Source organism: Primulina eburnea, chromosome 16, assembly GCF_022965805.1.
Source record: "Primulina eburnea isolate SZY01 chromosome 16, ASM2296580v1, whole genome shotgun sequence".
NCBI lineage: Eukaryota > Viridiplantae > Streptophyta > Magnoliopsida > Lamiales > Gesneriaceae > Primulina > Primulina eburnea.
In genome coordinates this window covers 2,688,018-2,705,051 of record NC_133116.1, presented here as the reverse complement: position 1 = coordinate 2,705,051, position 17,034 = coordinate 2,688,018, and the positions used below count along the sequence as shown (strand labels likewise).

Here is a 17,034-nt window from a genome sequence, read left to right as displayed (position 1 = left end):
GTAAAAAGAAAAATGGAAATATCATGAACAGTCAACGCAGCAAGAAACCCAAAACCCTACTCCTTAAAACCCCGTTCTCTATTCCTCACTCTGACACTGAGCTTTTTCATATCTTCGTAACCCATTTCCCCGATGGTTGATTGAGCCGAGGAGCTGGAATTTCAATAATTAATTATGATTAATAAAAGGCTAATCAGTAGCCGAAAGGATTCCGCGGAATGTGGAAATGGATTGAATTGTGATGGAAATGATTATAAGAAGAGGAAAGGCAGGAAGCATGATCGGCAACGGGTTTTTATGACCGAAAATGATTATAGGAAGCGACTTCAGGAGATTTTGTACAGTCCGGAGCATATTTTGATGAAAATTTTCAGGAAGGATGGCCCGACGCTGGGTGATCAGTTTGATTCCCTTCCATCCAATGCTTTTCTCCGCGGTAAGAGATTCACGAGCAACTGTGTGCTTTCTTTTAGTTTGTGTGACGAGTGTGAATCTGAGTTTTGGAGGTGGTTAAAAGTTTTATTTCTGATGATAGTATTTTGTGGTTCATAGCGTGAAATGATAAGTGCACTTCATGAATTATGAATTCCTATCATCGCATTTCTTTGAGGTGAAAAAGGTCTCGAGGAAATAACTTACTAGCTTATCGATCGGTGCGTTGGTAGAATGCATTGTTATTTTCTGCTGACTTGACTTCGTGTTATGTAAATATTGTTTTATAAAAATATGTATCTTTTATTTCTTTTTATGATTTAATGCTGACGATTGGTTGATAAAGTGAAGAATTGATGGTTTGAATGTTTTGTACCTTTTCCTCTTGTCTAGATTCTCGACTCCTAAAGAGGTTGCCAATGGTAAGGTATATGAGTGGCTTTGGATGAGCCAAAATTTGACTTCTTTTTTAACTTTTGACATACCATCTTTAATCTATCCATTAGGGGTTTGAACCGTATAGATTGTCACCAGCTACATTTTATTTTTGAAGTGAACCTAACTAGTTTTTTCCGTAAGGAACCATTCTATTTTAATTTATAGAATTAGTTATTTACATGAGCTAGCCACCAAAATGAGATTGTAGATAGTGGAGCGTGATTGGGAATATCATGCGGAAGGAAGAATGAGCTGGCATTCTCATGGAGGCTGGAGCTGCATATCGGTATTTGAGTTCCTCGGAGAGCTTGGTCCTATGCCTGAAGCAGAATGACATCTTTTTCTGATTAGTTTAATCTCTCAGATGTCCTCAACTCTTCTCCATATTTGTGCCACTATACTGCCTTGTACTCTTCAAAATTGTCATACATGAAATGTGTCAAAATCATTATCTTGATTATATTCTCTAATGGCCAGATTGCCGAAAACCTCATCATGAAGAGAATGGGCATTCAACCCATAGAAAAAGAAAGGTATGCATTTTTTAAGGGAATTCTGGGAAATGATTGCCCCAATATCCTTTGACCTATATTTATTCAACAGTTTTTTTATTTTGTTAGGTTTCAATGCATGCCATGTTAGACTACCAAGTTTGTTGTGAGAACAGTTCACTCGGGAATAGGCATGGTGCTGGAAAGGGTCCGATGACTGCGAAGGGTGCTCCAACTAAGAAACATGGGATGGGCAAAGGTTTCATGTCTGAAAGCAATGCTCCTGGGAAGAAACATGGCAAAGGGAAAAGTTTAATGACCGTTTGGCGAGTAACAAATCCCGATGCTACAGATTTTTCATATGGTGTCGATTTCAATGAGAGCACCATCCAAAAAAAGAAAAAAAGATTGCAGCGACAACAGGCTATCATGGTTCGCTCACTGTTCTACCTATTTACTGTTGGCTTGTGATGACTGATGATTTTGCATCTTTTCTTGTGCTGTGAAGATAGTTGGTTAAATATGTGTTTATCTAAATATTTGAATTTTATTTCACTCGAAAACACAATAAAAGTCAGTTATTCTGTGTGTAGAGAAAATTAGCAAACAAAGAACAGACCAGCAGGAAGACTTCCTTGAGAAGTAGAAAGGTAAAACATGCTCCAGCTTTATTTATCTTACTAGGAAGTTCATCCATTTTTGGCTGGTCAGTGATCTATAGTTCCAAACTTACCATTCTATAACGGCAGATGGAATGCCAGAAAGTCCAAATGCAGGAACAACCTCATAAAGAAAAATGTGAGCTTGCTCTTGAAGATATGAAATGTCTAGAAAATACCGAACATTTTGCAGTGCTACTTGATGATGAAGAACTCGAGCTTCAAGAATTGCAGGCAGGACCAAATCCTTTATCCTGTTCTGCACACTTTCCAACCAATGGATCACACGGTTGTTCACTTTGCAAAGGTTATTCTACTACACTTTTTACATTTTATAATAGTTGTCAATGTTTCACTTAGAATACAAAGTGAATAAACCATTGCCTTGCAATAAACACATTTCTGGTTAGACTGAGTTTTATGTGCCCCTCTGTTCATCCTTATAATAAGTTTGTACTTTTGTAGATTTGCTTGTCAGGTTTCCTCCAAGTTCTGTGACAATGAAGCCGCCCTTATTTATGCAACCATGGGCATCATCACAAGAGCTTATGAGAAAACTTTTTAAGGTATGTGCAGTTTATACTATATGATTACATGTTGCAGTTGACTGTGGATGCAAATTGTTATGCTTCACTCAATTTTTATGTATGTGCTATGTTAAATAAATTATCTTTTTTCGATAAGACATGAATAAAATATCTCTATTCTTAAGATATTTCCTAGCCTTGGAAATTATGACCCACTTTGACACGTTGCCTATGTAAATATATTTTACATATTATATTATCAGCAGGGCAGTAAGTATTGCACCTTACTACTTTCTCATTTTCGAATTACCTATTATTGCGGTGATGGGTAATTTGAGGGTTAAAGTGCTGTGCTTCTAGTTCTACCTTGGGAGGGAGCTTATTTTCTCTTCAAAGGGAAGTAGTCACAAGAAATTTAACAAACAGGAAATTGCCGTGCTTTTCTCCTTTTTCTTGTTGCTGTCTTGCTGAATCTTCAATATTAAGAGATTTTTATCTTTGATTTGCTGAGCTGTGAAGTCTTGAAGAAAGTTAGACATAGCACTGCGATTGCTAATAGAAACTTGAGTTTGTGTTTATAGAAAATAAAAATCTTCGGATAGATGTACAATAATTTGCTGAGGGTTATAGCATCTTTTTAAACCACATGCCTAGTTACTATCAGCATATTATATATTTATATATGAATTATGTATAATATCAGATGCTGCTAACTTAAATTTAAACAACTTATGTCTACCAATTGTTTTTTCTTTTAGTGAAAACCTTCCTGCGTTATCTATTCGTTATTACATTGGCGTAAAAATCATTTGCTTGACATTTCCACAATTAGGACTTTGCACACCAGTCCTTACTAATTTTTTTTCTGATTTATTTGAAGGTTTTCCAGTTTCTTTGTACGTATGCTTGCACAATCAGCATGTATTCATTCACATTAGAAGAGTTTGCACATGCCTTTCATGATAAGGTAATTTGATGTCACTGTAATGTTCTATTTATTAGAATTTAACGTCTTTCATTTTAATATTTCTGGTTTTCAATGTTCTCTCCTTTTGGTTTTCAGGATTCCTTGTTACTTGGGCAAGTACATTTGGCCCTTCTGAAGCTACTTTTGAAAGATGTTGATAAGGAGCTCGGTAGAGGATTTCTTTCTCATGCAAGCAAAAATTGCAAGTTTTTGCGGTTACTCCACTCGGTGAGTTGCGCTATGTTGAAGCATAGCAAACAACTAGTGATGTCTGTGCGTATTCACTCGTACAAAATGTGTTTTCGAATAATTTACTTGTTATACTTGTGCATCCTACTTGAAGAAGTGGTTGAAGGATTCTACTATATTGGATTAACAACTAAAAGCATAATTCGAGCAATGTTGTGTGAATTACAGATTGGGTGATTATTACTGTCAAAACTAGTTAATTAATGTGACTTTATTGTAGTGTCACTGTTTTAAGTTATGTCCTTCACTTTTTGTCAGCTCGAACATCACACATCTGTTCTAGAATTGTGGCAGAGTTCATTAAACCTCCTTACATGGACAGAAATACTTCGTCAGGTATTGGTTGCTGCTGGTTTTGGTCCGAAGCTCAGCATGGAACCTAAGGAAGCTAGCAACAACAAGGTTTTACTTATATTTTGGCTTGGTCACACTAACTTATGATAATCGATTGCCATGTTAGTCTCTCTTATATATATATGTGTGTGTATGTATGTATGTATATATGAATAATTATACATGCCTTTTTTACTCTTGGATTTTGGACACGTAGCATCATAACTAGTCAACATTTACTTTAGCAGACTGTTTTGTAAGAGATCATGTATCTTATGAACCTTTGTCTGCCTGAATGCATTTTGCTTTATCTTAATCTTACATGGTTTTGCTCTGTAGGAAGTTGATCTAATGGAAAAGTACACCTTACGTCCTGGTACATTGAAGGGAGAACTATTCAATATTTTGTTGAAACAAGGAAACTGTGGGATGAAAGTCTCAGAGTTGGCACAATCTTCATCTGTAAGTTTGTATATAATCATGATAATTATAAGAAAACATTCATTTTCTGTTTGGATAGAGTGAAAATATCAGCATTATTAGGTATTTTGGCTCTTGGTGGGACTATTTGTTTTTCTTTGCAGATTGTTGAATTGAGTCTTGCGGATACATTAAACGATTTGGAAAATATAATCATGTTAGCTCTGTCGGGTGACATGACATTGTTTGAAAAGATTTCCTCGTCTGGATATCGCTTGCGGATCAATGCTGCTGCGAAAGAATGTGAAGACTGGCCATCTGGTTCTGAAGACTTCGGTAGCGTAGATGATACTTCTGAAGTCAGTATTGTACCAGACAATGAGGATGATTCTGAGCATGGGTCTAGGGATTCCAGTCCATTTGAACTTGGCCAAAATGTTTATAAAAATCAATCTGAAATGTTGACAATGTACAATGAAATCGATGAGAGCTATCCAGGAGAAGTGTGGTTGTTAGGACTCATGGAGGGTGAACATTCAGATTTAAACATTGATGAGAAGCTTAGTGCCTTATCCGCATTGATTGATCTACTTAGTGGTGGATCCACTGTCAGAATGGAGGTAATCCCTCATATTGTTCTGCACATCTTTTTCAATAAATGACTATCCATTCAAATGTGTTATTATATGATTATTTTTACAAAATCCTTGGTCGCTCTAATCATATCTTGGTCTGACTTTTACGATGCAATGGATAGAAAATCATTTTGTCTTATTGATTGATAATCAAAATTAGCTTGTTTTTGTTTATCTTTGTCTGTGCTTAATTGATGGAAGCATTCACGAGATCAAACATGTTACCAAACATCGCAACACAATCAGAGGGAAAAATGTTTTATGGAAGAAGCTTGTAAAATAAATGCATTTTCCCTTTTCTGTGAATTTTTAAACGATTATATAAATCACGTCGAGACGTGTAGAAGATAGCCAAACTGGGGAGAAAGCTATTAGAGGAACTGATGAGAAATATCCTTCAATTATATCTTTTGTAAGGATAAGATGATATTTCGAAAGTTGGTGGAAACAACAATCATCCATGTTTAGTGTAGCTTCCTATGCGACACAAGAATTGAACCATAATGCTTGGTCTCATTTAAATGATTTGAATGGTACGACTATCATTACCTCTTGTTTTTGGTACAACGACAGATGTAATCAACCACCGGTATCGAAACCAAAGTCATATATTCTTATCGACCCGTGTTGCTACCTAGCCATGACACTTGGTCCATTCAACCTTTTAAAATATTCAGTGTTCTAAGACTCGGGCTAGGCGCCGCTTGACTGCACCGAAATGGTTCTAGGCAGCAAGCCTATGCAGCAAGAGCGCCTAGGCCCTAGGCGCTCTTGGGCGGGCCTAGGCATTTAATTTTTTTTGGAAACTTTTTTTGGGCTTTTAATTTATGAAAGTCGAATTCAACTGGAACATGATATAAGAAAGAATAATAGGCTCGTGCTTTTAATTTTTTGGGATTGAAAGCCTAACTAAAACCACGATTTGTTGGCTTGTGCTTGCTCTAACATGCTACTCTCATCTTCTTTATCTGTTTACTTCTGCACACATATGAAAATCGAACCAGACCCTAAAGGTAATTTTTTTCTTTATTTGGATTTCTTTTGCATTGGGCCATGACCTATTATTTTGATCCGCTTTAAGCAGAAAAAGCAGGAGGAATGAACCAAGTGTAAATTGGATTTTAACAAAATTTGTGCTGAAACTTAGTCTAAGAACCATTACAAGTTTTTTGATACAGTGGAATCCGTCTAGCGGCGCCTAGTCCCCGCCTAGGCGGCCTAAGCTCTAGGCGCTAGTCTGGCGCCCGACTAGCGCCTAACGAATTTTAGAACCATGAAAATATTTAAGTTGTACTATCATCGTAAATTATAACTTTCCAGACTAGCGCCTAACAAATTTTAGAACCATGAAAATATTTAAGTTGTACTATCATCGTAAATTATAACTTAAGGTATGACACCAAACCAATGATTCTATAATTGTAATCTGTTAGCAACAATATATTTAAGTTATACTGTGTTGACCCGTGTAGCTACCTAGCCACGACACTTGGTCTGTTCTACCTTTTAGAATATTAAAGTTATACTATTACCATAAGCTATAACTTATGGTATACCATCAAACGATCGATTCTATAATTGAAATGTGTTAACAACATTGAAATCTGAAGTTCTTTGTTAAGTGCAACTATAGGAGTTCACCATTATTGTTGTTACTTTTGTAATGTACCGAGGAGAATAGAGATTGAAAGTAAATGGAGGTTGTGATTTTGAAATTTCAGCTAAAACCACGAAGTTTCTTTGTTTGACCTAATGTCCCTCACTTGTATGATGACTGAGGATTGAGTGATGTTAATGAATAAACTAAATACTTTGGTAAAACACGGTAAAAAGACACGATGCCTGTTTAAAAAAATTAATTGTATGGTCTATCAAAAATTTTAGCATCTTTTTTCTTGGTTCACCACATTAAATAAATGATTGGTAGATTCACATCTTGAGGTGTTACTGAACCAGAAGCTGTCTTTTTTCTAGATTAAGAGTCTTAAGAAACTTTGCAGGAATAATTCCTCCTTTCTTGAGCGTATGGACTGTATGTTGCTCAATGTTTCTGTGAAAGGGGAGTGGTCGTGAAACTTTGCAGCATGTGTCATTTTCAACGTGCACTTTCTTCGAGCAAAAGCTGAATGATTTTGGTCCCTTCTTATATTTTAATTGAGATAAATGTGGTGTTATGATATCTTTTGGATGTTAAATTTATCGTTAACTGTAGAATATTGTTGAGCTGTTCAATGGTTTCATCACCTGATTGTTTTGGCCTCTCTTGTTTAGCGAGGAAATATGCTGCTTGAGATTAAAAAAATCGAATTGTTGGTTTTTGTCTATATCACCCTTTCATTGTTTGTTACATTTTTCATGCAGGATCCCTTGACATCAATTGCAGAATGTTCTCAAAATATCAATAGTTACAGTTCTGGAGCAAAAATAAAGAGATCAACCACGAAGCAGTGTAGTTTGCCACAATCAGGAAGAAGTGGGCAAACCCTCGGTGACCTTGGTACTGGTACATCAGGGCAACCTACTGATTCTTTGGTTACTATGTCAAAGATCAGTGATGAAGAAAAGTATGACAACATGAAAATGATAGCGGAGGAATTCGAAGTAGATGGCTATATACATCCTATGCAGTCTATCTTTCTCGGTTCTGATCGTAGGTACAATAGATACTGGCTGTTCTTGGGGCCTTGTGATGAATCAGATCCTGGACACAGGAGGATTTACTTTGAATCTTCTGAAGATGGCCACTGGGAGGTGATCGATATGCCAGAGGTGAAGTTTGTTGCCTTTTGTCCTTAAATAAATTAAAACACAAATATTTTTCACGACCGGGTTTGATTTACTTCTCTGCTTATTTGTTATCTGATTTCAGGCTTTGTGCACTTTGATGTTGACTTTGAACCGTAGAGGTGCCAGGGAGGCCCAGCTTCTGGCATCTTTGGAGAAACGAGAAGCATTTCTTTTCCAAGCAATGTCTAGTATGCACAATGATGTTGAAAACGGGAAACTTGCCCCGTTTGATCAATCTGAAATTAACACTTCCAGGGAATCTAGCTCCTCACCAGTGTCTGACGTAGACAACCATTTAAACTTGAATGAAATCTCAAATAATCTTCCTTCTTCTACTGGCACAGCACTAGTTGAAGATGGTGTGAAAGGGGGACAAACCGAGATATCAGGTCATTCATTAGCTTTTGATGTATATCTGTGGAAGTCGTTTTACTATAAACTCAAAACCGTTACAAATATGAAGAAGGCATTTCTTGATTCACTCAGAAGATGTGATCAATGCCATGACTTATACTGGCGAGACGAAAAGCATTGTAGAATTTGCCATACCACATTTGAGCTTAATTTTGATCTAGAAGAGAGATATGCAATTCATTACGCCGTGTGTCAAGTCAATAGTGATGCTAGTAAATGCCGACGACCAAAGATTCTATCTTCCCGATTGCAGTCGCTCAAAGCTGCAATCTATGCAATTGAGGTATGCATTCGTAAAGCTCACCCTTTTATTTTATATTAAGGATGCATATGAATAAAAGACAATCATTGATATCATACTTAGTACTTACTTCTATTGGCATGAGCCTTCTTGTTGGACACACCTCAGCAGTTTGTGGATTACTTGAAACTGAATTTCGTTATGTATATTTGAGATTTGAAAACCGTAGTTTTATGAGCAGGTTCTGTAGATTCATCCTTTTGTACATATATATGCGTTCAAGGTGGTGGAAACCAATTTGGGCTTGCACACTGTTCAATGACCCGAGTGTATACCCAAGATGTTTTCTAAAAATGCAACTGTAATCGACCTGACTGTTTTATATGAAGATCCATTGTAAAAATTTAGATGTACCTATTTATCAATTTTTGTCTTGCTCTGCCTGTTAACTTGTTTAAAACAAAGTCTGTTGCTGGTAGTTCATAACTTCTTCCATTACTTGTGGGCACGAGTATTTAATATGGAAGGTTGTGTAGGTTAAACTAAATAATTTCCCTTAACAAGGGACTTCCTTTTGTAGCACACAGAGCTTCTCATGGTTAATGATGGCATCCATTGTTCAGGGAAGAAATTGAAACCTGACCATAGACTGCTTAGATTATACTGATCGTTGTAGCAGGTTAAGCAGTTTATCTTACTTTTGGAGCAAGGTGTCCTTTTTTGGTAATATGTTTAGTTGGAAGCATTTATTAGTTTCTTGCAGTTTGAGTTTGTGTTAATATGGGATGAGCAATGCAAATGGCTGCACAAAATTTTACACATAGTTTAAGCAAGTGAATAACTTTGCAGTCAGTTGTACCTGAAGATGCCTTGTTTGGCTCTTGGAAGAGATCTGCTCACAATCTTTGGGTCAATAGGTTGCGAAGAGCCTCAAATTTAGCCGAATTTTTACAGGTGGTTAATAATGCATCCTATACTTTCTTCTCTAATAGATATTTACTTTCAGAATACTATAATAGTCAAATTCTTCCGCTTTACAATGCTTCAGGTTCTGGCTGATTTTGTTACTGCTATCAAAGAAGATTGGTTTTATCAAAATTGTAATACTTCTGGTTCATATTGCATCCAAGACATATTTTCGGACTTTTCGACCGTGCCACATACATGTTCAGCAGTTGCATTATGGATGGTGAAATTGGATTTGTTAGTTGCCTCTCATATGGAGAGCTGTAAATATCAAAATAAATCTAAAAGCTGCAGGTAGACTTGAAGGTACGCATTTTAACCATTCTGAGTGTTGCTTCAATGATACTTCTTTTTTGCAGTGTCTCTCAATAATTCTAGGGTTCTAGTGTGGCCCTAAATTCTGTTGTCGATTCTTCTCTACCTTTTCCATGTGAATACGCCCCCTCATTTGGAGCATGGGTGGTTGAATGACGTGGGAGGACATTCTAGTTTATTTGAGTTGTTGGTTACTGACCAATGCTATTAGAGATTATCTTTTTACGTCCTGATTTTGTTAACCAAAGTTTTATTTCTAATTAATACAACTAAACGTTCATTCAATTTGTTCCCTAGTTTGGTCATTCTTTCTTTGGGAAATGACCTTTCACACGCTCCAATTAATTTCAATGATTGTCCTGTAATGAATTGATCTAGGACGGATCCTTCTGCTGTGAAGTAGTCATAATAGACTATCTCTTGCTCTCGAATATCCCAAATCTACTTAGACCGATCAATTTTAGTTCTTTTTTTTTCTTGATCATTTTTCTTCCTGGCATTTCTTCCTTTAGTTTGTCATTATATAACCAAGTTATTGTTGCGATAATTGTTACAAGATGTGAGAACATTTAAATGCCATGGTAGGAAAATACACTCCATTTACTTTTAGTTTGTATTATTGTAAATATAATAGTCTACAACACCAATGGTTGCTCTTTTCATTTTGTGCCAACTACATAGAAACATTCAAATCTCAAAATGGATTTTAGACTTTTGGTGGGATTCATTTGAAATGTTTAGATGTCTATTTTGTGTTGTTTAATATTTAAGTAGGGTATTGAGTAGAAAATGCAGCAGTTGTACAACTCTTTTAGTTGTTTTCATTTTCTTATCTCAAGATTTTTTTGAATTTTGGGAGACTTTCGAGTTTTGTGAGTTAGTGTTAAACTATTGTTTTCCGTGATTTGGTGTGATTACAGCTGTTGACAGTTCATAATAATTGCTTTTGATTGTTGCATAGAGAACAAAAGAGTTCTCTCTTATAACATTATAAAAGGTGATTCTGTTTCTGGAACTACGTGGTTCAAATGGCTACTTTTCATTTTCTCTGAGTTGCTGCTTTAAGCACCACCATCAACGTTATGTGGTTTCTTGTGTTCGTGCATCAGTAATGGATATAAATAATTCAAATTCTTTGTTTACATTGTCTTGTGTACATGCAGTGCACGGAGGTACCTTATTAACTAGTGGACTTTCCTTGCTGGCCATGAAGAGGACACTCGAATATGGAAGTGAATCGCCTTTATGACTGACGGTTCGGCTTATCTGTGAGTGTCATGTTTCCAAATTCATCATTGCCATGATCGAGGAGTTTCAATCGACGATGATGCTTAGGTCCGAGATTTCTGTTGTCTTGCTCCAACTTAATTTTGATCGACGACGATGCTTAGGTCCGAGAGCGTAGGTATGTGAATAGGGAAAAAAATTGAAATAGAGCCCTACTGTTTTGAAAATATAAACTTGTATAAAATTTGCAAGACTCCCAAGGATGTTATTTTACTTAATAATGAAACTTTTGCTTCAACTGTAATTTATTTTTAAGTTGAGCTTTACCCCTTTTTAAAATTTCAGACTTCCAAGGCTTGCCAATCGTTAGATTTCCTTCTTTGCCAGGATCCGGTTGACTGTTAAATATGGTACAATAGGCCCCATTTTGGATGACAAATTACCATAATTATTATTTAGAGTAGTCTCTTGTGAGACGGTCTCACGAATCTTTATATGTAAGACGGGTCAATTCTACATATATTCACAATATAAAGTAATACTCTTAACATAAAAAATAATATTTTTTCATGCATGAACCAAATAAAAGATTAGGTTCACAAAATACGAGTTGTGAGACGATCTCACACAAGTTTTTGCTTATTAGTTAACCCACTTAACTTTGTTCATCCAAGCAAGAAATTCAAAATCAATAGATTTCAAACTCATCGTCTCAAATCCATCGATCCAAACAAAACCAAATTCTCAACTCCAACATTCCGTAGAACTTCCTCAAAGAATAGCACCAAGGCATAGATGATATATCATAAGATTTAAGTTAAACCACACCTCGTGGACAATAGACTACAATATCGACGAGATTTCGACTACTGTCCCATGTTTTTTCCATTTCTTAGACATATAGTTCATCATTAGCAGTGCATTCTCCAACATCCAAGCCCCCTTCAAATCTTGAACACGGGGAATATCATTAATAATAATTAGCCAATGCCAAAAAAAGCAAATGAACATCTCAAGGAAGAAAGTCCTGTCGACGTCTTTAAATTGATGGCTCGATCCATAAGCAGCTGCAATACGTGCCAAACATTAAATACAAATAACGAGAAGGGGAAAAACTAGCATGCACTCAAGCTTAATTTAAATCGATCGTCATCATGGATCTTTTTAACCTTTGTTTTGTCCTTGTTTTTCTTGTTTGTTTGAAGGTCACTTTGAAGCCAAAGAAAAATTAAAAAAATGTTTGACCAACATTTTTCAAACTATCCCGATCTTCAACCCAGTACAGGATTCCAGTGGACTAATATTGGCCCATAAAAAATGAGTTCCCCGTCCATAAATTCTCTTGAAAAAGTTGGATTTTCTCTCAACTCAAAAAATAATAATAATAATTGTGTTTTTCCTTTTGAAAAATAAATAGCGGTTTGGGTGATATTTCCAAGATTTTTTAGATCAAATATCGTCAAATGTAATCCTGCTAAATGAATCGGGATATGTTTAATTAATTATGTCATCAAAAGACATGTTAATTAATACAGATTCTTATGTTTAAGTAAAAATATATTGTAATATTTAGTCTTATAAACATTATATATTTATTTTATAATTTAAAAAAATATATTACATCCAATACATTTGGATTTTGGACTAGACATCAATCAAATACTAAAAAATGTAGCTTTCCAAATAATATCCAATTTTAAATACTATTGAATATCATGGAAATATATTTTAAAAATAAGTTAAAATTTTAAATATTAATTTCATGATTATCATAATTACAAAGAAAATATTTTTTTCTAGCGGATAATGAATTGAAATCTTAACTTTGAAACCATATGAGATATATATACTAATTTACAAGTTAGAAAGAGAGTTTCCAGGGAAAATGCGAGTATGCAAGAAAGAAAAATGATGTGGGCTAGTGATGCTATTTTTGTATATCCATAAACTGATGCCTACGCACCTTCAAAATCGGATGCCTACGCACCTTCAAAATCGGACGGGAGCATAACATCGCCCACGCGATACTTAAAACTATAAATTTACACGGCATTACATCACCAAAAAGTACTCGAGAGAATCTGAAGATTTTGACACCAAAATAGTGTTCTACTATAGAAGATTACACGTCCATAACAATACCATTCCCAGTTTCGACACAAGTTTCTTACCAGACCCAATATAGCACAACAGCCTAAAGTTCATTTGTCAATGTCGAGGTTCGACATTTCTTACCTTAATTTCCATCATCAGAACCTTTCAAGTAGAGGGTTTCACCCCCATCTCCTCCACGCCCTTCAGCCGAAAAATGGCTCCCCATTTCTTGCCTGCTTCCAACAGAAAGCGCACGTCCGGTGGCTAGCAGGTTATCACTACCACTGCTGCGGCTGAAATCCGGAAAACCTACACCAAGGCTGCCAATGCCGCTTGTGGTATGGGGCTCACCTTGGAGCATAAGTCCACTGCTTCCGGCAGAGCTCATCCCAAGTTGGCTGTGCAAGGCTTGCTGTTGAAGGGAGGAATACTGCTGCTGCCCATAAAGTAGCGAGGAACGAGCAGCCATAAGAGATTGTGGCGTCATTTGTTGCGCTTGCTGGTGCTGCATGTAATGTGCACCAGGCTGCATGATCCCACCACCAGAATACTGCAACACCAAGTAATAATGCAACTAATTAATGCAATTTGCGAAGAACGATTGACTTGAGAAAGTACAGGAAACCTAGTAATGCACCTGAGAGTGCATGGCCGGTGGCTGTGAATCCGCAATGGCGGCAAGATACATCAAGTTTCGCTGCAGACGAGCTTGGTTCCTACAAGATATTAAAAATATGGACTCAAGCAAATGATCGATTCGAAATCGTCGCAACTCTCAGGCCGCCCACAAAAGAGAACTTGGAAATCAAGCAAAAATTCGGGATACGTTCAAAACGGTAAATATAAGGAAATAAATTTGATATCTCAAGCAACGCGCGCTTAAGTAAAGTAAGATGATTGCACGTACTGATCGGTACTAGCTAAAACGTTGGAACACCGATGAAGTTGGAACGCTAAAATAAACCTTCATAAGTTAAAATGGCTTCAAAATCACCAATATGACACAACATTTACCAATTTCAACTATTTTGAAAAGAAAAAAAAAAAAAGCGAACACCACAAGCACAGGTGATCTTTCAATTGTGTTGGTCTGCTAGTTCCCCTCAAGGCTCAAATCATACAATCTGGACTTGAGAAATCGACCATAAATAACCAAGAAATCAGCCTGCTGCGGTTACTCGACAACCACAAAACATTTTTAACAAAAGAAATTTACATGAATAGGGCCATGCACTTTAAAGGAACTCCGTGAGAAAGAAAGCTTGAAAGATACATCCTCGGATCACAAACTTCTGAGAAATTATTTTTTCTTCAAAAATAAAAGAGCCAAGTTATAGACTACTTATTGAGACACTTATTTTCAAAACCATGCCAATGTCTGAGCTGACTACTGGCAAATTCTTGTTCAGCTTGAAGTTCAAAATAATTGCAAATTCATTTTTTTAAAACAAACAACGCATAATCTATTCCAGTGGATAACTATTATTACACAATGGCTCAAAATCGGGGTATTCAGTTCAAGAGCCACTAAAATAAATTATATCAAACAAGTGTTTACAAATAACTGAATTGCCAAATTTGAAAGTTCTTGAAAACGTCAACCATCATGTTTCAAATCAGATCAAGCAAAGAAAATATGGAGTCACCTTTATGATCTTCTTAAAAAGAACCATAAAAAAAAGATGGTGATCTGAAACACTACATCCAAACGATCCCGGAACCCATGGTCGTAAAAAAAATAAGAGAACCAAGAGTCGGTCAACAGAAACTAAATATACTAGTAATCATGCCCAAATCAAGCAAAATAATACAAAAATACCAAGAAAATTGGAACAAGTACTCCTTCACTTACTCTGCACACTCGCTCAACTTCCCAGAATTTTGGCTCTCAACTATCTTTAAAATCAGCGATTTGTTTTCATCCAGATACTGCATAACGTTACAAAATGAGCTTCTTCAGAAAAACGAAGTTAAATGACAAACTCAACTAAAATTTGCATGCAAGTAGAGAAGTTAGAAAAAAAAACAGCGGCTTCAGCAGCAAAGTAAAAACAAATAAGAGGAAAGGATCAAAGAAACTGAAATGCAAAATATTTTTGAAAATAGGCAATTAGAAAATGATACCGTATGAAATAAATAAGAACATGAGACAAGAAAATAAGCACATCATATACTATATTAAAAATCCTCAAAAGGAGGACACGAGGAATAAATTAATACTGCTATAAGAAAAACTAATTAGGCGGTAGTAATAATAAACCATAATCGAGAAACGGTCATATTCCCCAGAAGTATAATGGTTAGAAATTGGGGAAAACTCACCTAGATCACCAAAATCACAAAATGAAAAATCCCACAGGAGAACGAATGGTTAAAAATACAAGAATGGAATATGTACATAAAATCACTGTGTAGGGTTTGTTAATGGAATATCAAGAACAAAGCAAAAAGACAAAAAGATGAACAAATAGAATTCCTCTCAACTCTTTCTCCCAACCACCAAATTAAAACCTAAAAATTGCAATAAAAGATAGCGTCTTTTTAGGCAGATTTATTAAACTCGCAAAGTTTTAAGGTCAAATACCAAACCCTATCAGTACACACATGTCTTGCTATTAAAGAAGATGGGAACCAAAAATCCCAGAATGAAAATGGTGCAAAAAACCCCAAGAACTTTAGGATGGAATGGTTTATATCAAGAATATCAAACCCAAAAAAAGATTACAACTTTCCAGCTAGCAAGACAGTACAAGCAATCAAACACCAATCCCTATCAGAAAACACCCACATGAATAATAGCTGGCCATCTGGTATGGACTCATCAAGAAAATTCAGACCCCATGAACCTAGAAAAGACATCTTTCATAAAAAAAATTCTGCTCCCAAAGTGAAGTCATAAATACCAAACAATGGGGCTTTTTTGCAGAAATGCCAAAAGTGAAAAGAAAGAGCAGAAAACACAGAGAAAGATCAGAGGAAATGGAGGGGATCGGAGCAAGAAAGGAACGCAAAAGAAAACCTGTTGAATGTGATCAGTAGTGACGTTGCTGGGGTAATAGGCCGCCATCATGGGATGTATCTGCATCAGGTGCTGCTGCATACCCTCTCTTTTTATACTCACCCCCACCGATAAAATAACACCAAAAAAATAAATAATATAAATAAATAAAAAACGGTACCCTTCACACACACTAAATTTTACAGGCTATATATAAAATCCTTCTGCAAAGTTTGACCATGAAAAATATGCGTCAACAAGTAAGAAATGAGACGACCCCTCCAGTTTTTTGGGTTTATTATCCGTTTTCTCACAAAAACAAAACTTCACTTGATGTGGAACAGGGACATGGTTTCAAAGTAAACAAAAGGAAGACTGTGGAGCAATCAATTAATATTATCATCGGTGTGTGTGTGAAATGTGTGGAGACTGTACTGCTTAGCTACTTGCGCAGATAATTGCATTGTAGTACGTGAAAAATAATGACAAAAGATGAAAAAAGAAACGCTCTTTTTCTTTTTTTCCCCTCTCTCTCTCTCACACCCTAAGAGAGTGTGCGTGAGGGTAAAAAGAATCTGCAAAAGAAAGAGACAGGGGGTGCAGCAGCCGCAGAGGTATTATTATAAAGTAATGAGAAAGAAAAAAGAGGTTTTACTTTGGGGTTTGGTCTGCAGCCGTGGCTTGGTCACGTGACGAGGTGATGTCCATACTAGACACCCAAAATTCTCAAGAGTTTTATGAATGTACCATTTACTATTATAGCAATTAAGTTAATTATTTTTATAAATCATTTTTATAAAACAAAAATGAATATAAAATAACTTTTTAGGACGTATCATAC

General features: G+C 36.0%; 2 protein-coding genes across 6 annotated transcripts; one reads left to right on the top strand and one right to left on the bottom strand.

Annotated features, from left to right (window-relative positions):
• Nucleotides 1-37: 37 nt before the first annotated feature.
• Nucleotides 38-11,438, top strand: LOC140817437 (homeobox-DDT domain protein RLT3-like). Of its 5 annotated transcripts, XR_012114767.1 has the most exons (17): nucleotides 38-436; nucleotides 1,348-1,403; nucleotides 1,491-1,793; nucleotides 1,955-2,011; nucleotides 2,111-2,327; nucleotides 2,486-2,586; nucleotides 3,428-3,514; nucleotides 3,611-3,742; nucleotides 4,022-4,165; nucleotides 4,436-4,558; nucleotides 4,681-5,136; nucleotides 7,513-7,920; nucleotides 8,021-8,635; nucleotides 9,443-9,547; nucleotides 9,642-9,865; nucleotides 11,038-11,209; nucleotides 11,266-11,438. XR_012114767.1 is itself a non-coding variant. In XM_073177113.1 (16 exons), the coding sequence occupies exons 1-15, from the start codon at nucleotides 175-177 to the stop codon at nucleotides 9,855-9,857; spliced, it is 3,273 nt and encodes a 1,090-aa protein (XP_073033214.1). In that variant the 5' UTR covers nucleotides 38-174; the 3' UTR covers nucleotides 9,858-9,865; nucleotides 11,038-11,438. The 5 variants fall into 5 exon arrangements, 4 of the variants coding, with proteins under 4 accessions (XP_073033214.1, XP_073033212.1, XP_073033213.1 ...); XM_073177113.1 differs by having other exon boundaries at nucleotides 3,437-3,514; nucleotides 11,038-11,438; XM_073177111.1 differs by having other exon boundaries at nucleotides 11,038-11,438.
• A 1,734-nt stretch (nucleotides 11,439-13,172) lies between these two features.
• Nucleotides 13,173-16,742, bottom strand: LOC140817398 (GRF-interacting factor 1-like). Its single transcript, XM_073177060.1, has 4 exons — nucleotides 16,215-16,742; nucleotides 15,048-15,124; nucleotides 13,833-13,911; nucleotides 13,173-13,745 (listed from the first exon to the last, which is right to left on the bottom strand). The coding sequence occupies exons 1-4, from the start codon at nucleotides 16,293-16,295 to the stop codon at nucleotides 13,338-13,340; spliced, it is 645 nt and encodes a 214-aa protein (XP_073033161.1). The 5' UTR covers nucleotides 16,296-16,742; the 3' UTR covers nucleotides 13,173-13,337.
• Between the last annotated feature and the right edge of the window lie 292 nt (nucleotides 16,743-17,034).